Raw genomic sequence first — 25,034 nt, 5'->3', positions numbered from 1 at the left:
CTATTCTCTCAATATGTACATCACCCATGTCACCTTTTGTGCTCAAAACCTTTTCAATTTCCTTTTTCTCTCACTACGTTTAGGTGGTACCTCTACATGAGTAGCTGAGGTGGAGGCAGTCTGCTTAGTGCGCTGCCTCATTGCTGTGGATGACCTTGGCGGGCATCCTCTGGAGGAACAGGGCCTTGGTGGCTGCATCCTACCGGGGGTCTGCAGCAATGGTGCTCGATACCCCCGGCTGCTTGCCTGCTGGAGGTAAAGGGTTAATGTCGGGATGAGTAGGACGAGACGCCGCTTACCCTGGGGGTGACCTGAGAGGAAGGCCCGGGAGCAGTTGGCACGTGCTCCTCCTCCTCCATCTGTGCACGATGGCACCTGCCTTTCTCCCTCAGGGGAAGGAGCACCTGTAGGGTGGTCCAGATTCCTTGTCCCCTTCTCACTTAGACTCTGCTGCATGGAGCCAATGGCAACAGCGATGGAGTGCAGGTCAGATCACATGGCTCAAGTGCTCAACCAGACTCGTCACAGAGCTCGCCAAACTCTCGACTGAGGAAGCTACACTCCAGTTTGTGACCCAGATTCTAATCTTAAACCCCCAATGGACCGTGTGGATGCATCTGCGCTGGCCGAGGTGGAAAAAGAGGCAGGTGACAGTGTATGCTCTGGAGCATTGGCTTCTTCCTTCCCAGAGGAGGATTGTTGGGCCACGTGGTAGTCTGTGACTCGAATGTGGGCACCTGCAGTGGAGACACAAACAGAGGCACTTTAAGCATGTGCTTCACATGGGTTCGCACAATTTCCTTCAGTTTCCACATAGGGCTGTAAGAGTGGAGATGCCACTTCATCTTTACACCTTGTGGCTCCTGCCTCGCAATCTCCACTTGCCCTACCTCCCTCCTCTTTCGTGATCTCCAACACCTCCTCCTCAGCCGTGGTCAGCAGCCTTATGTCAGGGACCCCTCCTCCCGTTCTAGCACCCTCACGCTTGTTGTGGCTTTGTTTATCCTGCACCAGACAGTGCAGATGTAATGACATGGGAAATGATGCATCACTCATTCTGCAGTGGCTTTCGCACGACACATCCAAGCACATAAACAATGCCAATCTTCATCTTCGTGCAAAATCGCTTGGGGAATGGCACCAAGGCTGCTCACACATTCCACTGCTTTCCTTGTGTACCCTCTGCCTTAAAGACACAGAGCCATGGAAGAAAACAATGGAGCTGCTGCGCCAGGACCACTTACCCTCATTGATCTGAGCAAGTCATTGATTCGCTTGTGGCACTTCACCCATGTTCTATGAGTGACTACATGGTTCGAGACTGCCTCTGCTACCTCCATCCAGGCCGCCTTGGGAGGCGGGAGGGTTTTTGCGCTCCATCTGCAGGGAACAGGATGTCCCGCCTTTCCTTGATGGCATGAAGGAGAACCTGCAGGGAGGCACCACTGAACTGTGGGGCACGTGCTGCCTGCTGGCTATCATATGATTCACTTTGGCTGCAGGTAAAATAAAAGTTGTGAAGTTGATGGTGACATGCACAAAATAAGGGAGGCAAAAACATTTTGATTTAAGCAAAAGCTTCATTTTTAGTTCATCTGAAAATACTTACATGAAAGGAAGGCTGCTGATCCTTGAGACTACAAGCATAGAATGGCAATCGTGGTGCTTGGGCCAGTGACAGCGGGTTCCAACAATGAAAGGCCGTCCTTGCCGCAAGATCCCATGTGTCCCCTGTGCCCGTCACCACACAGTTTATTTACAAACAAAATCACATGGGAAATGGGAATTGCGGCGGAAGCAGAAGTTACGACAACTTCCAGTCCTGCCGTCGGGAATGCCATGTATCTCGTGAAATTCCACCCTATGTGTTATGTAGACACTTTGGCTCAGTTGGTAGTATATCTCCTCTGAAGTAGAAGGTTGTGGATTCAAACTCCACTCATGAAATTGAGCATATATTCTAGGCTGGCGCTGTAGGGCAGTGGTAAGGGAGTGCTGCATTGTTAGAGGCACCATCTTTCAGTTGAGACATTAACCTGAGGTCCTGCCTTTCTACTCTGGTTCAAGTAGGCATTAAACTACATTTTGTTCCTGTTAATTCAAAGTCAACCTTTGCTCCAAAAAAATCTCAGCCTTATTATTTTAGTTTCTACAAAGTCCTTCAACTCAGCAGAGTGGGTTCTTAAACATCAGACTATCTATGTCCCTGAGTACTACTACTTCCATTCATTGTGCCACCAGCCAGAATAACTCAGGGCTTTGTTTAAATGACCTGAGTCTACTTCCTTGAGGCTTCAGTGTAATTTAGAAACAAATCAGTTGAGGCACAAGAGTTGTTATGATTTTCTTCACTAGAACGCATGGTGTGTCATTTGTTTGTGTGTAGTGTATAGTGTGTTTGTGTGAAGAGGGAGTGCACATATGGTTGGAGGATATTTTCTCTAATTCCTTGAGAAGATGGCAGCCCTACACACTGCCACAATCAATGGCGTGAGCACACTCAATACAATCTTTTTTTTCGGGGACTAGTTTCTCAGGTAAGCTGAAATGTAATCAGTGTTAAATGCTTGGAGCAGGAGATGAGAGCACTCTCAGATATATCGGAGCGTGGTTTCTGACAGTTATATTGTGGCATCATATTTCCCTGTTCAGCAAAGTTGTATTTTTAGCTTTCAGCCCGGGGAAGGATGTCTTTCAATTTTTTTTTTTTGTTTCTCTAAACCCTGATTATCTCCAGTACATGCACAACACACACATTCTTATATGCATAACTGTATGCTGTCCCTACGTATGCTTCCATGGTTAGCTGCCATGTGCTTTCCCTTCTGTTTATTTTCTCACTATGTTGATGTCACTCACTCAGTCTTTACCAGGAGCTCAAAACTCAGGAACCTCTGACCCCTCTCAGCCTCTTGCCTACAATCTCCAGGCTTTTACAATCCCAGCTGGGTAACAAACAATCACTACTCCCTTATTTCCCTCGTATTCACTTCCATTCTTTTCAACCCTGGTGGTTTCCTGTTCTTTGGGCATTGACTCGTCAATCAGTTTCTCAATTATAATAAAAAAAAAGTGATCTGGTCTAATTTTCTTGGTTGATCGAGAGTCATAGATACAGCACTGAAACAGGCCCTTCAGCCCACCGAGTCTGTGCTGACCATCAACCACCCATTTATACTAATCCTACATTAATCCCATATTCCCTACTACATCCCCTCCTACATTAATCCCATATTCCCTACCATTCTCCTACCTACACTAGGGGCAATTTACAATGGCCAATTTACCTATCAACCTGCAAGTCTTTGGCCGTGGGAGGAAACCAGAGCACCCGCGGAAACCCATGCAGTCACAGGGAGAACTTGCAAACTTCACACAGGCAGTGCCCAGAACCGAAGCCGGGTCGCTGGAGCTGTGAGGCTGCGGTGCTAGCCAAGGTGCCACTGTGCCGCTAGTCGAACATGCTGGGGTTGGTGGGGGGGACAGTGCGCTGGTGACACACCTAGCTCAATGTTATGCTCACCTGACAACCGCACACATGTACCCTCCAACAGGCGCCACTGCATTCTGATCAGGAGCAGGATCCCTGGTTGTTTGTTTGTTCAATGTCCTCCCTCGCCCAGGTTACGAACATCAATTATATTGCTTCTGTAGCTACCCTGGCTATAATCAGCTAGCTCCATCCAGATCTGTATGACCCATTTAAATGCTGCCTTTACAAAATTAGGTGTTAGGGAAGGGGGAAATTCTAATTTTTTTTTTAACTTGTGCCCTTTAACCAGGGTCACTAGATGTTTAGATACAATGTGCCACTGATAAGTATATTGCAACTGCATTAGTTTACTCAGATATTCTCTTTACACTGGTCTTCACTATATTTATCTGTCTGTGTGCTGAGTTAGCCTTGGGAAGGTGCAAGGGCAACACAACCAGTTCAAGTGTCCAATCTGGGTAAGATGTCATTTTAAATTATTCAAACTTGATAAATCCTGTAGAAGTGCTAATTTTGTGTATTACCTGGCAACAAGGAGTGGCCACATTCTGGTCTGTGAATATCCTGAAGAAATGTGTGTTGACTTGAGTGTTGACAGCAGGTTTGGTGCAGGGCATGGGTTTCTGGTCCAATGCGAAGGTCTTCAGGCTGGAATTTCTGCTAATTAGCAGAGCCGCTGCTTTACATTGACTGAATAACTCACAAACTTCATCAGACTTTCAACCTGAAATCAGCACACTCAAACCATTTTACAGATTTAGTTCAAAGTTATAAACTAAAATCTAATGCCAGATTTTTTTTAAAAACCCATGGGCTGTTCTACAAGTTGATTCAGGGTTGTGACAGCTGTGAGTAGAGCTGACCTGGACATTCACTGGCAATATCTCAGACAGCCAAGAGGTTAAACCTCAGAAGTATTTTAGTATATTACATGCTACTGCTGCAAATTTATGAGTCTGATGAACACAAAGTTCTCAAGCAATTGATCACTTTCCGTTTCCCCTCAACTATCCCTGGATTAAATGCTGTTCTTTCACATTGTTCAGGGAATTGAAATCAAGTCGAATAATGGGCTGCATTTTATCACAGGAACCACGGTAAATGTAAGTGAAATTTATTCATCTCATTCTCTCCCACTCTGTCTCTCTTCACAGTGTCGCTCACTTTGTCTGTGTTCCCTGTCTCTGTGTGTCTTAGTCAGTCCCTCTCTCTGGCTCTCTATTTGTCTTGCGCACTCTCTATCAGTTTCTGTTAAACTGTCTCTATCAGAATTACCTGTTTGTTTGTGTGTGGCACTTTCCCTGCCCATTTCTATCTTAAACTTTTCTTGTAAAATTGGTGATACTGGCAAAGCTGTGTTTATTGCCTTTTGTTAGTTTTCCTGAAAAGCTGTTGATGCACTGCCTCCTTGAACTACTACTGTGTGTGTCTGTTGCTTTGTACTTGCGAGTGCGTGTCTCTGTTTTTCTCTCCTGTTTTCTCTGTCTGTCTCTCTCACTCAGTGCTTTTTGTCTGTAGTCCCTCTTGTACTGAGTGACCGCCTCACCCTGACCATCCAAGGCTCTACCATAACCAAGATCTGCTCTAGGTCACACATCATTGTAATTTGAACACGTGTCACTGCTCCTAAGCATTCCCTATCTTGTACCATTGCGGGAACACCATCAACACAGCTGCAGTCCAAAGAGAAAACCCTTCACCATCTACACTGGGCTACTAAGGGTGGTCAATAAATATTGCCTTGCCAACATCACCCAGATTTCCGGAACAATTTTTTAAAACGCTCATTCAGAGTTTATGCAAGTCTTTTAGCATTTTGAAGAAATAATTTACAATTTCCTGCTTGTTTTCATGTCGCCCAGCAAAATATTGTTGTTTTCTGGTACAAATGTACCTATGCGCTGTGTACAAAATACAGAGGCCACGTTCACCTTGGAAATCAAAGGGTAGCAAATAAATTCTGAATTTTATTTTGCCCATTTTCTGGCCAGTGTTGTAGTGAGTCTGGATAGTGAGTGGCGCCAACTTCAGATGGTGTAACAACCACGGTAAACCGCTCCTCACCCATTTCCACATATGGCACAATCAGAACTGGGAACCCTGGCTGATTTGCAATTTTCCCCTCTAAGAGCCCTAAAACCAACAGTACCACCATGATCACTGACCCAGCTGAGATCAGGAAGTGCGACTGACACAAAAGTTAGAAAGGATTTTGATGTGCAAGTCTCAGTTCAACTCTGGGATGTGTATCTCAGGTCTGCATGGTTCAGTGTTACACCAGGCAATATAGCAACAGTCTGTGTAGTTCACTATGACACCAGGCTATACCTGCTTGGTCTGTGTGATTCAGTGGCACACTGGGTGATACAGCCGTGGTCTGTGACTCAGTGACACACTGAGCGATATGACTATTCACTGAGGACACCTTTTCTCTTTAAAAATCTGATTTGGGATTCTGTGTAAATGCAGTTTGGTTCCAGTTGTAGCCTACATGTGATCCACTTTGAGAAGGTTTCAATTTTTAATTTTCTTGTACAAAGCCATGTGGTAGAATCTCAAACACAAGTTCATACAGACTCAATCTGACAGAAAATGAAATACGTCCTGAATGATTTGCTTCAGAATTCCTTGGAAGGTGGAGGATGGGTTAACGGAGATTCCAAAATATTCCCTGACTTCCATTCCAAAGCACTTGGTTTTAATATCTCTTATTTTTGTGGAGCTGAGTGGGAGAGGGGAGTGTTGCAGTCTAACCTGAGAGATGGCTCAGCTATGAGTATCCATGTAATACAACTACAATCACAACTTTTAAAATTTATTATTTAGGGTAATTGCTCACCTCCCCAGTGGCTCTGGTGCATATCCCTGGGGGTGGATTGTCTATGACTGAGTGAATGTTCACTTCCTTTTCTGCAGTCTCCAGCTCATCGCTCCCAGAAGATTCGGCCAGGAGATGAGGTGGTCCAGGTGAATGATATGGTTGTAGTAAGTATTGGGTATCAGACATTTGTATGAGATGAATTAGGTGTGCTGTAGATCAGGTGTTGAATGGTGGTGTGTGCATAGGTCGCGAATTGTGGGTGTGTAAGGATCAGGGGTTGGGGATGTATATCAGGATGGTGTATATTGGGTGTCTGATGATGCAGGGGTCCGACAGGTATGGGAGATCATAGAAATTCTAGCACACAAGTTGACCATTAGGCATATCTCATCTGTGCCAGTGCTAACTCTTTAACTAGAGCTGACCCTTAGCTATCCTTTTACCCATTCAATTGCATTCCCTTTAATACCATTGGGATAATTTTGAAAGGCTTATTCCCAGTGTAGAGCCTTACTACACAGGAACACCATCACAGAATTGGCCCCTATGGTGTTCTAGCCCTGTCTCTGACCCATGTTGGATGCACAGTTGGGAGTACAGTCTTTCAAAAATTGCTCCTTATGTAACTTATTTTTCACTTCTGAAAATCTGTAGACAACCACATTCCCTTTATTCACTGTGATTTCCTCAAAAAATTCAATTAGTCAAGCACAAACTCCCTATACAATTCCATGCTGACTAGACCAGATTAGCCCATGCCTTCCTGTGTTTACTAATTTCATCCTGTGAACAACTGAGAAAAGACTAACTGCCCGTTGTTCCGTGGCGGATCCCTTTCCCCTTTCTTGCCTAGGTGTAACCTTTTCCACCTTCCAGTTATTTGGCATAATTCCCATTTCTAAAAATTTTTGGATAATTGTGGTTAATGTCCCTATTCTGGGATGATACCATCCAGACCTGCTAATCTTTTCAATTTTCAATCCCATCAACTTTTTTTGAACAGTTTCTTTATGAATACTTTCCTTCAATTCATTTTTGTTAAGCATCTCTGTCATTACTTCTCTTTTAAGTAAAAGGTGCCCCTTTTTTTTGGTTATCCTTCCATTTCTTGTGTGCTTAAATAAGCTCTTGATTTTTCCGTTTATGTTGAGCACCTGTGTTTTCTTCTACGCTCCCTCAGCCTTCCTAATCTTCCTTTTTGCTTTCCTTCTGAATTTTTAATTTCTGTTTTCTGATGTGTTGTCCCCCAGTGTGTATCATACACCCCTTTTTCTAACTCTGGATATTGATCTAAGTTCAGTTGATGTAAATTTGGAAAGAACTATATTGTTTGACAGCTTGTGAGGTGTCAATGTGGTTCCAAGCCATACAGACCAGAGAATCCAGGCTCAATGGACTTGGGAGCCAGTGTTCCCTCTCTGGATCCCTATCCAATCACTGTGGGTGGAAAATGAGCATGTGCAGATGTTGGATGAGCACAGATTGAGCTTGGCTATATAATTGGAACATTAGGAACAGCAGTAGGCCATTCATCCCTTGAGCCTGTTCCGCCATTTAGTAAGATCATGGCTGATCTGTACCTCAACTCCATTTACCAGCTTTGCTCTATATTCCTCAATGCCCTTAGCTCACAAAACTTTTATCGATCTCAGTCTTGCAAATGTCACCCTCAGTGTTTTGTGGAAGGATCATACAAATAATAATCATTTGAACTAGGTACAGTCACTCATGCAACCCCAACCCTAGCAAGAGTTGGCTCCTTAAGAAGAGGTGAAAACAATCCAGTGTTGATTCTAAGTTGGAGTGATTTGGTGTAAACTCAAAAAAAACTCTTGTTTTGTAGAATCTGGGTAGTGAGCCTTCCCCTCAAGGCTATTTTATTGTTCTGTGTTTCTTTATTAATTTTTTTCTCTGTCAATGATTGTCAAACCTCCATTGAAACATGGGTACAGGAGTAGGCCATTTAACCCCTCAAACCTTTTCTACCATTCAATGAAATCATGGCTGATCTGTGACCTAACTCCATATATCTGCCTTTGCCCCATATCCCTTAATACTTTTGGATAACAAAAATCTATCAATCTTATTTTTAAAATTAACAGTTGATCTAGCATCAATTGCAATTCATAGAAGAGAGTTCCAAACTTCTACCACCCGTTATGTGTAGACGTGTTTCCTAATTTCACTCCTGAAAGATCTGGCACTATGTCCTGTAGTCCTAGACTTCATAACCAGTGGAGATAGTTTCTCTCTATCTATTGTATCTGTTCCAATAACATCTTGAAAACTTTGATCAAATCACCCCTTAACCTTCTAAATTCCAAGGAATACAATCCCAGTTTGTGTACTCTCTCCACGTAATTCAACCCTGGGAGTCCAGGTATCATACTTGCAAACCTATGCTGCACTCCCACCAAGGTCAAGGTAGTGGTCATGTCACTAAACTAGTAATCCAGAAGACCAGGCTAATGCTCCAGAGGCCACAGGTTCAAATCCTACCACAGCAGCTGGTGGAATTTAAATCCAATTAATTAATAAAAAAAATGAATTTAAAAAAATCTGGAATTGAAAGCTAGTCTCAGTATTGGCACAATTACTATCACTGATTGTCATAAAAACCCATCTGGTTCACTAATGTCCTTTAGTGAAGGAAATCTGCTGTCTGGTCTGGCCTAAATGTGACTCCAGACCCAAAGCAGTGTAGTTGATTTTTAACTGTCCTCTGAAATGGCCTAGCAAGCCACTCAGTTGTCAAGGGCAATTGGGGATTGGCAACAAATGCTGGCCTTACCTGCAACACCCACATCCCATGAAAGAATTTAAAAATAAAACTAATTATGGATCCAAAAGTATTTTCTCCCTTCTCTCAAATACAATGCACCATTCCCCACAAAAAATGGAGGGGCAGGACAGGAGCTCCCAACCACCTTCCAATCCTGTTTCCAGGCATGTGCATGACCGCTATCATCCTTCGACCCTGCAAAGAAGCATCCAATATCTCCTGTGCACCTCAGATTCTTTATCTGCCTCTCCCATCAAAACCATTGACTGAGTTAGGGAATCGCGAGTACAAACCCTCATTGTACCAGCCTGTTGCTCAGTAATGATGCAGTGTGCTACTACATAGAACTGCTGAAATACTTTTTACTCCGAGCTGGTCTCCTAAAGCCTCTCACCTTATTTGTTTAAACTGGCACCAAAGAGAAACTTTGTTCGAATGATTGTAAGAATGGGCTTCCCACTTGGAGATTCTTCATTCTTGTTCTTCCCTGTACCACTAGGTTGGGTGGACGTTGAATAACCTGGTTGCCAAACTGCGGGAGAATCCAAATCAAGTGGTTCTCATTATGAAAAAGGTGCCCCTTGATATATTACCACCTTTCTGTTTCACTGAGACTGCACAGCTACAGCAGCCCATCCAACCACAGGTGAGGACAGTCTCTTACTGAATAAAATGAAGGTTATTGGAACGTGGGAGGAATTTTAACTTGTGCTGGGGGCTGGGGTGGTGGGGGAGGGGAATGCAGTAGTAAGTGCTGCATGTCTGTTAGTGGCTTTTTAACCCAGTCATTGCAGTTGCATCTGACTTTCAGGATTCCCAATTAATTAGGTTGAGCGGGCATGATGACCCACATGAATTGACTTCAACTCCAGTACTTAAAGGGACACTGCAAAGATGGATTCTGGAGATGAGAGAATGAAAGAAGGAACTGTCAGAATGGAGCCCCAAAACTCCAAGTCTGTCTTTCACTGTAGTGATGCCTCCCTGGATGTGATACAGCCCGCAGGGAGTTACTGTTGCCAATTGATGGAAGGAAGAAGCATGACATTAAAGCAAGAAGACATGGCTGGAGGTTGCTCAGGAGGTGAGCCGCAGGAATTTAATGCTGAAAGTTGCTGAATGACCTAATCAGGGCAGGAAAGGTGAGTACTGTGGCACATTCAGCTATATCCTGATATGTATATCATGCCAACCCCCTCACATGCTTACTCCAGCACATCACTCCTAACACCAACTTACCTTGCTGGTGCACCCATCCCTCTCTGTCAGTGCACTTCCTCATATTCCCATTTGTCCATCCACCACTGATGCTCCCTCATGGTCATCCTCAACAAATGTTGTTCATCCATTCTTCCAACACATTCCATTACTTTTACTCAGATCTCTTCTTTCCCTCTTTGCAGGAGAAGAAAATACAGAACACCAGGAGAGACAGAGAACCTGAGGTGGTCCTCCATCAATTTTGCAATTAACATCTGCAGAGTAAATGGTCACTGGAGATCAGCAGAGTCTCACCGTGTCAGACTGTCGGAGATGGCAAGATGGGGACCTCCCAGTTACCCAGTGACAGAATTAAATACCAGACAGCCACATGGCATACAACATTCAGTCATGTTAACTTGATGTCAGCAGCCAGTGAAATATAAACATATGCACAATGATCAATTAAAACATTCTTACCTTGACAGTTCTAATTCATGTCTTTATAATCTCTCAAGAGCCTTCAAATGTCCTACAGGAAGGTGTCCAGGACAATGACTCCTCAGAGGAGGTCTTACATTCTGAGGGTGCATTTTCACAGAATTCATGCAGACCATGCACCAACTCAGATACTGACACTTAGCTGGGACTGGTTAAAAAAGAAGACAGTTGGGTTTTCATCTGGTGACTCACATATCAAAAGTGAGCAAGAGCAGATGGTGGAACAGGGACAGCAGTGGAGAGTCTGCATCGGAGGACACTCCAAGATCTGCTAAGCTGGACACAGATGCTGAATCCAGGGCTGTCGACAAAGAGGATACTTCTGGGGCAACAGCAAAGAATGTGCAATCTGGCAGGTGTTCCAGCCACACTGTGCACGCTTACAGAGAGATTGGAGGAGTCTGTGTCAAACTTGAATGGCATGATGTCGCAGGCACTTGCAATAATGTCTTCATCCATTGGAAAAGTGGCAATCCTCATGGAGCATCAAACGTGGCAAACAAGTGCATGCAGGCCTTCACCAATGGCTGGCACACCGTGAATCCCACCATAAGTGGGATTGAGGAAACCTTAGCTTTGGCTATTCACCACCCACTGATCTGCAGCATAGTGCTCTCTAGCTTATTGCTAGCAGGGAAGCGCAAGTGGGCCATGATGGTGAAAGGGGACATGGAAGTGGGGACTCTGCTCAAAGTGCTTCCACTTCTCATCCATTGTCTTCCCCCCTCAGACTGTCCTGATGGCAGTCTGCCCCTGCACAGATGCAGCTGGAGCAGTCTTTGGTGGGGTACGAACAGGCTCCAAAACTCAGATGTCCATCAAGAGCATCTCAGCAGTCAGAGCAGAGATCTGAGGAGCCTGGGGATCTTGTGCACAACTGCATAATCATCCTTTTGAGGTTTCACACCGGCTGTAAATTGGTGGAGTGGAAGCCTTTGTGCTTGACAAACACTCCTAAGTGATCTGGGGGTACCTTAATTGTGCATGCAGTCGAGGACTCTTGCACCTGTGGTAAACCAACCAGAGCACTCACTGACTATGAGATCCTGTAAATGACTTCAGCGGATCCCTGGAAAGAGCCAGAAGCAAAGACGTTGAGGATGGTGGTAACTTGAACAGCCACTAGTAAAGCATGACCACCAGGTCTACTTTGCAGCAGGTCTTGTTCAGAAGGCTGCAAATGTCTTCCACCACCTAACACATAACCCTGAGACACTGTTGTTCTAACAGGTCCAGGAATCTGATCATCTGCCTGTACACCCTGTGTTGTGGGTATTACCTCCTGTGAGCTGCAGCTCTTTCTGCTCATCCCCTCCTGTGGAGCAGTAGGTCTGTGAGGAGAGGCTGGTGCTTTTCCTGTTAATGTTGCTGGCCATCTTGGTCCTCCTCTGAGTTCCAAGCTAATACAGTATAAGCAACACTGCTCTGATCGATCACATCTGTAAAGTGGAAATCAGTAGCACAAACCTCCAAAGTAGTGAAAGTAACCTCTGAGCAAATACTGTTAGTAAAAGCCTTTCACACAATTAGGCAAGAAAACAGCTATGAGGTTTCATTACTTTGCAGAATTTTTGCCTGTCATTTCTTCAGCCCCTTCAATACTGTTCTGTTACCTTGCTTTTACTGGCAATTTCCAGGAAATCCATGCTAATATTGCCCTTCATTTTAATGTCAATAGTTCATTAACAACTTGCCTCTCCCAAGGGGGTTTGCTTGCATGCAGCCAAACACCCTATAGTTGAACATGGAAGTCAGTAGGTTGAAACCTGCTTCCTGGTGTGCTGTCAACTTCAGTGCTTTTAATCCCCCATCCACTCTTAAACCCACTTGCACCTGTAAAAATTCCCCTCCTTTGGAAAAGGAGTAGGCCATTCAGCCCCTTGAGCCTGTTTTTAGACCATTGATGATCTTACTCTGCTATTAATTGGTGATTGGGGGGATTCTAGTCAAGTCGTCCATGCTCCCGGTCTTAGCTCAGTCAGTTCTGATGAGAGCGCCAAACAATAGGGAGGAAGTGCAACCTGGGAGGAGAAATGAAGGATCATTTGACTCCCCACTGAATTGGTGCCTGATGCTGGCCAATTCCAGCACAGCATTGATGGTTACTACAAACAATCTCTCATCCCAGATGATCCCACCTGTTGGGACAGAATGGTTGACCGAGAGGGGTAAGCAAAAAATTTTTTTTGCAATGTTCTTTCACCAATGGAACAGAATTAGTTCAGGCAGACATAGGAAGGGACCTGTGGTTAATAGTGGAGTCGTCACTGTCAATGTTTGGAGATAATTTGAAAGATAGATATTCTACTGAGGTTGTCCTGGGTCTGTACAATGCACTGTCTGATCCCATTTGGAACACTGTTTACAAATTTGTCTACACCTTGCACCTTCTGCATTTAGTGAAGGCCTCCCCTTAGAATCTTCACACTATAAGAATGTGCTAGTGCTGGAGGTGGTACAGAGGATAGCAACAAAGATGATTCCAAGTTTAAAGAGATGGAAATAGAAAAAGAAATAGAACCATAGAAAAATTACGGCACAGAAGGAGGCCATTCAGCCCGTCGTGTCCATGCCAGCCAAACAAACTCACCGCCCAATCTAATCCCACCTTCCAGAACCTGTCCACAGCCTTGCAGGTTACAGCACTTCAGGTGCATGTCCAGGTACCTATGGGAAATTTTTTTTTTTTAAACGCAATTTCTACAGCCTAGAACAAAGATAGTAAACAAATAAGTCATTTGTTTACCTGAAGGAATTCCTTCACACACAGAATTAGAAATGTTTGCATTAATCTGGCTGGACAGGAAGCCGAGCCACAGATTTTAGGGACACTAGAAAAGCAGCTGGATGCCAGGCTGGGAGAATTGTAATATTAGAGACATGAGTTTCAATGGAAAAATGGACTCAACTCATCCTTTGGGGTAATGTTGACTTTGGATGATAGTGCAAAATGTGCGATAAGAACAACTTCTTATATTTATATACCACCTTTAATGGAATAAAACATCCCAAGGCTCTTCACAGGAGCATTATAAAACAAATTATGACATTGAGCCACAAAAGGAGATATTAGGTCAGATGACGAAAAGCTTGGTCAAAGAGGTTATTTTAAGGAGAAAAGTGAGATAGGCAGCGAGGAACAAGGAGGGTGGTTTAGAACCTTGGGCCTAGGTAACTAAAGGTGCTGCCACCAATGGTGGAGCGAATAAAAATCGGGGATGCACAAAATGCCAGAATTAGAGGAGTGTAGATATTTGGAGGTTTGTGGAGCTAGAGGAGATAGGAAGAGGCGAGGCCATGGAGGAATTTGAAAAAAAGGATGAGAATTTTAAAATCAAGATGTTGCTTGACCAAGAGCCAGTGTAGGTCAGAGAGCAGATGGGTGATAGGGAAACGGGACTTGGTGCGAGTTAAAACATGGGCAGCAGAGTTTTGGATGACCTCAAGTTTACGGAGAGTAGAATGTGGGAGACCAACCAGAAATGCGTAACAAAGGCATGGATATCAGCTCAGCAACCCATTAAACACCTCTCCTGATTTTCATTTCTGTTGTCGCTCATTTTATGCCATCATCGAAAGTCAACATTTCCACCCTTGACCTTTTCATGCTCTTATGTCTCTAGCATGTGTGTATTGTTGGTATGAGACCGAACCTAGTGGAACTACTCCTTTGGTCTGCTAATATATGCTCTCTCTCCTAGGTACTGGGAAGCCCATCAGAAGATGAAGCAACATGGCCGGACCTGAGTGTGGTCTCTGAGAGATCTGTCCAGTTAGTTTCAGTTTAATTCTTTTCTTCTCCAGGGAAGTTGTGCCTCACTTCGTTCCTGTAAAAGTGGCCCTGGTTCAATTTTCAGATTACCAAGCTGGTTAGTGATCCAGGCTCACTAGTACTGCTGGGCTCAATACTGAAATCATTGAGAAATTTATGATCCATTTTGCTTTTCTCCGTATTGGCTGCCTTTCATTTGGGGCTGGCCAGATGGACGATAGTGATCTTTGTCAGTCCTGCACATTCCTAAATTGGTCATTTCTAGATGAGTTAAGTTAGATTACTTCTGCAACAGTTCTTGGTCTGATTGATATGAATGAGCAGCCTACTGGGTGCAGTGGCAGAATTTTGAGCTCCTGATGAGGAAAAGTGGGCCTAAAGTCCAGCATGGCCTTCAATCTCCAGTGATCCCCATAAACATCATCCAGCTATTGATCTCTACCTTCATGGTCCACTTGAGGAGTGAATACCCTTTGTTTTTCACCTAAACCACAGACAGAAATAATGGGTTAAACCCCAGATTCTTCACCTACTTGCCTTCCTCACAAGGTTTGAAAAAATAGGGTGTTTAGGATGTGGAATTCTCTGTCACTAAACCTTGTTGAAGTAGAGTCTATTAATTCATTGTAAAAAGCGATTAGCTAGATTGTTGTGGAAGAGAAATATTAAATGGTATGAGGAGTGGGATTAGACTAGTTAGGATATTAAAAGGTATAGGGAGCGAGCAGGAGAGTAGAATTAGTTTAGGTAGGATATTGAAAGGTATGGTGAGTGAGTAGGAAGGTGGGAATAGCCAAGGTATCTCAAATGAAGAAAAACAGCACCACTTCTTTCATGGTCAAATTACCTATTTCTATCCGAGGAAGTTCTGATTCTTCACTAAACCAGCTGTTCTTTGGGTTAGGCAGCCACTGAGTCCCACAGTATCTTCACTGTGTTTAGATTATGGATAAAAATAGAGTCCTCACTCCACAATGATTTGTCAAGTTCATCCAGTGAGCTACTGAGCCAAACTGACCAGGAATGTCCCAGGCTTAATCCATAGTCAGTGTTGATTTATGATCAGCAGTTAATGGTTGACCTTATCATACTGGTTTAGGGATGGGAATATCAGCCAGGATTCCTGCTCCTGATGGCTATTCAGTGACCTCTCTGCTGGGGTATCTGTGTAGACATTGGTGAGTATGCAATCAGCTTAGCTGTGATGCTCCCTGCATTGAGTAGCCTACCAATCCTCTTTGTCAAGATGTAGACATGAATAATGGCCACTTGGGTTAGATGTTGGAGGTGTTACGACCAGGTGAGAAAGAGGTCTAGGGTACCCTTTCAGCCTTCACCTGGTCTTACGGTAACTGGGTTTAATTTTAAACACACCGTGTTTTTAGCACCCCCTTGATGAATCCTAGTTCACCACTTTCCAATTATAAGGCAAAGAAACCAGCACAAACAGATTTTCTTAGGTTTAAAGAAGAAAGATTGAAATTTATTAAACTTAAACTCTAATTCAGTTGACGCCTACGGATACGCGACGCGCCCGCGCTGGCATACATATGTGATACACACATGCAAATAGAGACAGAAAAGAGCAGAAGAAATATAAAGTGGAAAAGTTTGAGGCAATATCTGAAGAGATTTTGTTATGGTTCTTTGAGCTCACTGTAGAGTCCCTGATTGTAGGTAGACCTTGCTTTTCATTGGGGCCCAGTATTCTTCTTAAACCTTGTTCGCTGTGGGAGACTTTTCTGTCTTGGGGTTCATGTGTCTTCAGTAGATTCAGAGGCTTGTGGGAAAGAGATGGGAGCAAACTGTCTTTGAGTTCAAACTCTCTGTGGCTAGTTCAAAAAACCCTGGAGCAGCCAGTCATGTGACCAGCTGGTTAAACCAGTCCTGGCCCCTGTGGATTACATCACCCCAGCAGGCCCTGGAATGCTCTTCACCACCCCCTCACTGTCCGGTGATCAACATCCACTGCGGGTTGAATGTGTCAGGGAATGGTCCTTTGTCTACTCAAGTACCGTCTGTTTGTATGCAAATGTTCTTTCCAGCCATGGCTGATCTGTTCAACAAGTCATTTCCTCACTCCAGCAACAGTTCAAAATCAATGTTCATATGACAAAACCAATGTGCCTCATTCTTGGCAGGTGGGGGCTGTATGACAGAGGAAATATGCATACAATGAGTCAACACTTTCAGGAGAGGAGGGGGAAAATGGGGCGCACAAAGAATTCTGATTGACTATTAACATGTTGTAAACCTCTTGATATTTTCCACAACTGAATGAAACTGGATTACAACAACTTATTTAGTTGTAGGATACTGGTTAAGTGGGGAAGTTAGTGCTCTTCATTCTTGTTCCTCAGTAAAAGAAAGCAAAGGAATGCTGTAGTGGAATAGTCATCTCCACTTTCAAGCAACAAGCAAAAAGGCCCCATTAAAATAGTTGGTTTTCCAACCTGTGGGGACAGGGACAAGTCTTCACTTGCAACTATCTACAGCAATGATTGAAATCAACTTTGTGTGGAGAACTGCAGGTGCAGATACATGCCACATTCATGGTGTAGCATTTCGAAGTGACCCTCAAGCAAGACATTTAACTGCATTGTATCTCTCAACAAAATGTAAGTGATCAAGTGACAAGGTAGTGATCATTCAATCCCTGGCTGCCTGTCAGAGCCAGTCCTTGATTCTGGGTGAACTAATGCCCAGGTAAAATCTCTTCTTCCAGTTCAGTATTTAAAAAAATACAGTTAGAGATCTTTCACACTCCTCAGATTTTGTTTACAGCACTGTTACATTATTTTGTTGCATGATTTAGATTTTGTATTGTGGCCTTCCTTCTCACTGTGTTCTCACGGTGAGTAGCACCACCCCCCCCCCCCAATGTCCTGAGGTCATTCATGCCCTTTTATCTTTGGTAAGCCATTCTTATTTATTTCTTGATACTCAAAACACTATAGAGAACGAAGTCACAAATAATTCTCCCAAATTAAAACCAGAAGCTGTAAAGACTGTTTCCTCTTTTTTTTAATTTCAGGCATTCTCAGAGAGAGAAGGTGGGACTCCAGCAGGTCACACAACTTGACTCCAACACCTATGAATCCAGTGCACACTGTGAAGACAAGGATCAGTCAGTGCTGTCTGAATCCTACACTAAAACTGCATCCATGAGTGATGGTGGAGAAGAGGATCAGGTGCAGCCAGTACAACAGTCCAACACTGAGGGTAAGGAGGAACTCTGGTATATCTACACATAGATGCATACACATAGTGACTGAAGCAAATTTCCAGCTTGTATGTGCTCCATTCTGCTTTGCTCACAGGCATGGTTTAAAATTAGATTCTGAATTGCAGAGCACATGATGGCTGAAGCCAGCTGTTTATAGTAACATACTCTTGTAACTGCTGGTGTGCAGAAAAGTGACAGGGCAAGCCTTCAGGAACACTGGAGTTCGGTTGGCTGTGACAGCCTTCAATACAACCAATGCTACTGAGTAAAAACAAAGTTCTTGAAGTACTCAGCAGGTCTGGCAGGCTGTGTTTAGAAATGTTAACTCTGCTGCTCTCTCCACAGATGCTGAGTATTTCCAGCATTTTCTGTTTTTATTTCAGATTTCCAGCATCTGCACTATTTTGCTTTTATTTCAGTGCCACTACTTCACTGAATAGATTGTGGTTTGGATCTCTTTGGGTATAGTCTGCAGGTGGAAATAACATTCTTATTTAAAAGGCTTATTTTTGATGATAAACCCATTTTCATTGTATTAGTAAAGTTCCACCAGGTTACTGCTCTTAAATACATCGAGCAATATCGTTTAATGGAAAGTTTTAAAAAAAGAAACAATCACATTCTATTTCGCTACCCAATTGTGCTGGTTCAGTGAAGATTTTACATTGATGATTATGCCAATTAATTTAATTGAAAACTTGAGCTCCAACCTAACCAGCGCAATTTCAAGAGCATTTTGGCCACAATTTCTCAACTGTTCCTGAAGTAGAAATCTACCCTAATGTTATTTGTTTGTGGTAGCTGTCTGGTTTAAACCCATTCATTGTGTGTATGGAGTTCACCAGTCAGCTAGTCTTGTACTTAAGCTGTTGCAATATTGCATCAGGAAAAGTTAATTACAAGTTTCATCAGTTACAGGATCTGTTATAAAATATAAACAGTGCTTGAATTTGACAATTCAAAATCCAGGATATCTCAGTAACTCTCTTCCAGCATGTTAAAAATAATTTTTTTTTGGAATCAGGCAGTTAGTTTGGTAATCCTATGAGCAAGGCAAATCTCAGAAGCAGCCAATGGCAATTTGAAAAGGGCTGACCATTTGAAATTCCTGGAAGAAAAGAGAAACACATTGCCTATTTAAGTTATTTATCAAAGATTAGGGGCTGAATTTTATTAGTGTGCTGCACATCATGGCGACGCACAGGGGCTCATTTAAATGGAAGGGCGGAGCGTCTGGCCCTGATGACATAGAGGGGGCGGCCGCTCCGTGTCCAGCACCACTGCGCAGGTGCCATAGCCATTTTTAAAGGGCTCCAAGCCCTTAGGAAAAAATTTAATTTTTAAAGTCATATTATCACGCATTTTCATTTAACAAAATAATTAAAAGCTGGAGGCCCTTTCCCAACCCTTCCAATTTTTTTAAATCAGCATATATGTAGAAATTTTACTTTATTACCAACCTGAACTTTCCCTCCAACCTCGTCACATTTGCTCTTCAACCCCTTCCCACCATCCCCACAGCCAATAAAAAGTGTTTCTCCCACTCCCGCTGAACTGAAAATTAAACTCCTCCCCCTCCCCATCAGTATCTCGCTTTGAATCCCCAAATGGGGATCGGAAGGCGTGGGACTTCCGGCCATAGGCCGGAATATCGTTGTGGGATGGCCACCTGGTCTAGGTAAGTTGTTTACCATTTATTTGCATTCATTACAATACGCAAATGAAGGCCCCACCGCTGTCCGGCGGGGGGAGTTTGATTTTCAGTTCCGTCCTAGCGAGTCTTGAGCTTTTTAAGTGTTGTTGCAGCTGTATCCAAACAGGCGCATGGTGAGTATTCCATTACACTTCTGAATTGAACCTTGCAGATGATGAAAAGGCTTTGAGGGGTCATGTGGTGAGTCATTTACAATTTGATAGAGTACCCAGCCTCCACCTTGCTCTTGTAGCCACGTTGTTGATAAATGGCTGGTCCAATGAAGCTACTGGTCAATGAAGATGCCTCCCCACACCCCACCCCCAAGATAGTTTCAATGTCAAAGGAAGATGGTTGAGCCTTTTGTTGTTTGAGATGTTCATTATCTGGTACTTGTGTAGTGCAAATGTTATCTGCCACTTGGCAGTCCAAGCATGAATGTTGTTCAGATTTTGCTGTAGGCTGGCAAGGGCTGCCTCATTATTGGAGAAGTTGTCAGTGGAACTGAATACTGTAAAATCATCAGTGAACAGCCCCAGTCCTGACATTATCGTGGAAGAAAAGCCATTAATGAAGCATTTGAAGATAGATGAGCTGAAGATAGTTACAGAATCAGAAAACCATAAAATATAACACACAAGGAGGCAATTTGGTTTATTGTTTCCATGCTGGCTCTTTGAAAGAACTATATAATTACTCCCACTTCCCTGCTCTTTCCTCATAACCGTGCATATTTCTCCTTTTCAAGTATATACCCAATTCCCTTTTGAAAATGACTACTGAATCTGCTTCCACTTCCCTTTCGGGCAGTGCATTCCAGATCATAACATCTCACAGCGTAAAAAGAATTTTGTCCTCTTCCACCACACCACCCCCCTCCCCTCCCCTCCCACCGGCTTTTTTTGCCAATTATCTTAAATCTGTGTCCTCTGTCACTGGCCAGTGGAAACAGTTTCTCCCGATTTTAAAGGCCCTCATAATTTTAAACAACTTCTATTATATCTTCTTTATTTTAAAAAGACCAGTCCCAGCTTCTATAGTCTCTCCATATAACGGAATCCCCTCAGCCCTGGTGTCATTCTGGTAAATCTCTTCTGAAGCCTCGCTAAGGCCTTAACATTCGTTCTAAAATATGGTGTTCAGCATTGGACACAATGACCTAGCTGAGATCTAACCAATGATTTATAAAGGTTAACCATCATTTCCTTGCTTTTGTGTTCTTCTTGTAAAGCCAAAGATCCCATATGCTTTTTCAACAGCTTTAGTAACTTGGCCTGCCACCTTGTGTATTTGAAACCCCAGGCTCGCTAGAGGCCTCTACCTGACCCGAACCAGATGGGACCCATCGACGTGTCAGGTTTGGGTCGGGTCGGGTCGGGCCCATCTTCCCGGGGTTGGCTTCCGGGCTTGGGTTGGGTCGGGACGAGTACAGGTTGAGTCGGGTCAGGCCGGACACACACAGTAAGTGCTCTGCTTGTAAGTATTAAAAACAAAAATCTTAACTGAGCTGGGAGTCCGGGACGAAACTGAGTCTGCGCTGTGAGCAAGTGACGTCACTATGACATCATCGCGCATGTGCTGCAGCTTCTTGCAGGTTCGGTGTCAGGAAGGTAAGTAAAGGGATGGTCGGGTTGGCCTCAGGTCGGGGCGGGTTCGGGTCAGGCTCGGGGCAGAATCAGAGGGACTCGGGCCGGGTTGGGGTCGGGCTCGGGCCCGCTGTGGTTCGGTCGGGTTCTTTTTCCTGACCTAAAGCAGGTCTCTAAGGCTCGCTGCCTGAACCTTCTTTAAAATGTTACTATTTACTTTCAATTGTCACCCCACATTCTTCTAAAACGCATCGCTTCATATTTCTTTTCCTTAAATTTCACTGGCATTTGTCTGTCCATTTCTGTCAATTCTTCCTTTAGGAATTCCTGGATTGCAGTAATTGTGCTTGTCAGAGGCCAATCATCTTGCGTTGTGTCAGGTATGACTTCAATCATTCTGGAGGATTTCCCCCTAAATCCTAATGGTCTCTGTTTTGCCAAGACTCACTGGTGCCATACTTGAGAGAATGCTCCCTTGATGTTGAGCAGCTATTCAGACCTGTCCTCTGTCATTTAGCTTTTACACCTGCTGTGTAAAGTGATGAGACTGAGGAGCATTTTAACCTAAAATTAAAGCAAAATACTACAGATGCTGGAAATCTGAAACAATACAAAAAGTGCTGGAAATGCTCAGAACAGTTCTGATGAAAGGTCACAGACCTGAAATGTTAACTCTGCTTCTCTCTCCACAGATGCTGCAAGACCTGCTGAGTACTTCCAGCAATTTTTTTGTTTCAGCATTTTACTCTAGCCTGGTTGGCAGAGAACTATCTCTATTGGATCGGCTGCAGGTTTTGTACCCTGCCCGATTTTATTGACTGAGCAAAAGCCTGGTCACAGGTTACAGACTTGAAACATTAATTCTGGATTGAATTTTATCACCAGGTAAGAAGTCCTGCCACTGGGATCAAAAGTGGAACCCGGCCCTGTGCTGGTGGGCGGCATTTTACTGGTGGCAACCAATTAAGAGGCTGCTGATGGGACCATCATCCAAATGAGGACGCTGGCTTGCCTCCCAGAACATTGGGCTGGCAGCACTGAGCCTTGGCAGCACCACCGTTAGAGGTGGCTACTGCTGAGGCTTCAGGAAGGAATGGGCACCACCATGCAGGGCCATGCAGATAGGCCTTGGTGATAGTGGTCAGGGGGTGGTTAATGCGGGTGTGGCCATTGCCATCAGGGGCCCCTCTGTGGGCAAAGGAGCATCCATAAAGGAGGGTCCCACCGGGATTCTGCTGGGGAGCTGCCAGGATTTACCACGTGGTTTCCCCATGTGGCGGCAGCACTTCCTAGCACCAGTAAAATGCTGTAAGGTGGCCTTTTAATTGGTATAATTGGCCACCCTGTGGCTGGCTGTATCACTGGGGTTCCTGCCACTAGTAATAGCATGTGGCAGTGGGAGGATGTCAGGCTCCCCTCCCGAAGCCCACTGTCGCCATTTTGCCAGCCCTCCCACCCCGTCTCCAGAAGGCTGGTAAAATTTAGCCCTCTGTTTGTCTCTCCACAGATGCTGTGTGACCTTGAGTACTTCCAGTATTTTCTGTTTTTATTCTATAACAAGCTGTGTCACTGGATGTAATGCTTCCAAACATCATCATATATTTTGTTACTGGGCATAATATCCTGTAAATTACAGAATAAAATGCTTCTGGATAAAATGTTTCTTTACTTATATAATTCATAGCATGCTGATGGGAATAATGCTCTGTATTGTATAAGCAGTATTGTGGACCAAACGCTTCATGACATTGGTATTGCACCATAGGATACTAATATTGTTTGTTAACACAGCAGAAATAGGAATTTCAGGTGAACGTGTTAGGCATTTGTACATTAGTGTCCCATGGCAAGATTTCAGACCACATTTCTGGTTATGATGCTCCTATATGTTTTACACAGTAATAGCATATTGTGATCAATATATACCTATCGTGTGACATTGATCACAAGTCGTGGGAGTCAGTTGCCAGCATTCGCCAGAGCTGGCGGGCAGCCATAAAGACAGGGCTAAATTGTGGCGAGTCGAAGAGACTTAGTAGTTGGCAGGAAAAAAGACAGAGGCGCAAGGGGAGAGCCAACTGTGCAACAGCCCCAACAAACAAATTTCTCTGCAGCACCTGTGGAAGAGCCTGTCACTCCAGAATTGGCCTTTATAGCCACTCCAGGCGCTGCTTCACAAACCACTGACCACCTCCAGGCGCGTATCCATTGTCTCTCGAGATAAGGAGGCCCAAAAGAATATACCTATCCATACAATAGCATTGAAAGTGTTCATTTTAAAGCTTGCCTACCTGATCCGAACCCAACACGTGTCGGGTTCGGGTCTGGTTGATATTCTGTGTCCAGCATTTGAGCTCTGGTTGGATCGGGTTCTGGTTGGCTGTGGTCGAGTTTTGTTTTGTATTGTTTTCTTTCTAATCTACGTTTTGACGTGATTTTGTTTTCTGTACTAATAACATGTTTGATATTTTTGGGTCGGATCGGGCATGAAAAAGAAATTGAAGTACTCGGGCCCGGGTTGGCTGTGGTCGGGTCAAGCCCGGGTCAGATTTTAATTTCATACCATTATTATTGTTAATATTAATAGTATTATTATAATTGTTCATTACACCAGATATCATACTTTGGCTGATGTGTACTGTGGCTTATGGAGATATAACAGTCCTTTGTATATTGTTACAACTGAGGAGGAGTGCACTGTCTTTTCTAGTTCCACTTCTCTACAGGTCACAACATCTCTTTAAATATTTACCCATTTACCGATACAGCCAATCGTATACTTTATTTCTTAATCCCAGAATAAAATACACCAACCAGGTTTCTTTAATAAACAACAAAATTATCAGTTTATTACAAAACAGGACTTAACTAGTAATGGAGCAAAGCATTAACACACCGATTAAAATATGAAAGTCCACTTTTTAAAAATTCCCTAATTACACACACACACACACACATTGGGGAAAAAAAATACAGAAATTCACTCTGCAGCAGTCTGTTACAAAAAAAAACTTTGGCCAAATACTTGCTAATTCTTGATAAGAAAAGAAAGAAGAAATGGAAGGAAATCAGTTGGCCCTTTTTTGGTCTGGCATACGGAGATGGGTCATTAGGATCGTTTTATAAGCATACCATGCTCTGGAGATGTCGAGAATTATTCTAGTAGGCTTTCAAGGAGAAATGGGGCATCAAGGTTTTTTCCGCCAGGACACACCAGGGCGGCGCAGTGGTTAGCACCGCAGCCTCACAGCTCCAGTGACCCGGGTTCAATTCTGGGTACTGCCTGTGTGGAGTTTGCAAGTTCTCCCTGTGTTTGCGTGGGTTTCCTCCGGGTGCTCCGGTTTCCTCCCACATGCCAAAGACTTGCAGGTTGATGGGTAAATTGGCCATTAGCAATTGCCCCCAGTGTAGGTAGGAGGTAGGGAAATATATAGGGACAGGTGGGAATATGGTAGGAATATAGGATTAGTGTAGCATTAGTATAAATGGGTGGTTGATGGTTGGCACAGACTCGGTGGGCCAAAGGGCCTGTTTCAGTGCTGTATCTCTAAACTAAACACTTGAATTGCAGGATTTTCTTTTTTAGCTCCTCAGGAGCTATACGACCAGGGATTTTTTGCTCTTCCACGCTGAATCTTGCCAAAGTTTCTTCGAAAAGGTAGAAAAGGAGGTGAGCTGGGTGATTTCCTTTTGCTTAGCATGAAAACACCAACTGTCTTCAAACAGTTCACACCACAACTAACTGAAAACAATGTCCAAAGCCCAAACAGAGAGTTGACCTCCATAAACGTTGACATGTGGCTTCCCTGTAATCATTTTTTTCCAAATCACCAAGGGTTCTGCTGTTTTCTGAGCCCAAATCACAGGTGGCCTCCAGCACAGGTGGCTTTCAAACAACATCTTGTCCTGTTGGTGAACCTTGGTTTAAAAAAACACATCCATGGAATCTTTTCAGTTTTA

The 25,034-nt window shown here is 43.9% G+C and overlaps 1 protein-coding gene across 4 annotated transcripts in view; it reads left to right on the top strand.

The window, feature by feature from the left end:
* cnksr1 (connector enhancer of kinase suppressor of Ras 1) overlaps positions 1-25,034 on the top strand; it is a 90,314-nt gene that overhangs the window by 29,981 nt on the left and 35,299 nt on the right. For all 4 annotated transcript variants that reach the window (XM_068011441.1, XM_068011440.1, XM_068011442.1 and 1 more), the window contains 5 exons: positions 4,540-4,596; positions 6,410-6,478; positions 9,596-9,742; positions 14,499-14,569; positions 17,604-17,791. In XM_068011441.1, the coding sequence (XP_067867542.1) occupies positions 4,540-4,596; positions 6,410-6,478; positions 9,596-9,742; positions 14,499-14,569; positions 17,604-17,791 (532 nt within the window). The remainder of the gene's footprint in view (positions 1-4,539; positions 4,597-6,409; positions 6,479-9,595; positions 9,743-14,498; positions 14,570-17,603; positions 17,792-25,034) is intronic.

This window comes from Heterodontus francisci, chromosome 31, assembly GCF_036365525.1.
Source record: "Heterodontus francisci isolate sHetFra1 chromosome 31, sHetFra1.hap1, whole genome shotgun sequence".
In the NCBI taxonomy this organism is placed as follows: domain Eukaryota; kingdom Metazoa; phylum Chordata; class Chondrichthyes; order Heterodontiformes; family Heterodontidae; genus Heterodontus; species Heterodontus francisci.
Note: the sequence above shows the minus strand (reverse complement) of the source record. Positions and strands in the feature narration are given on the sequence as shown.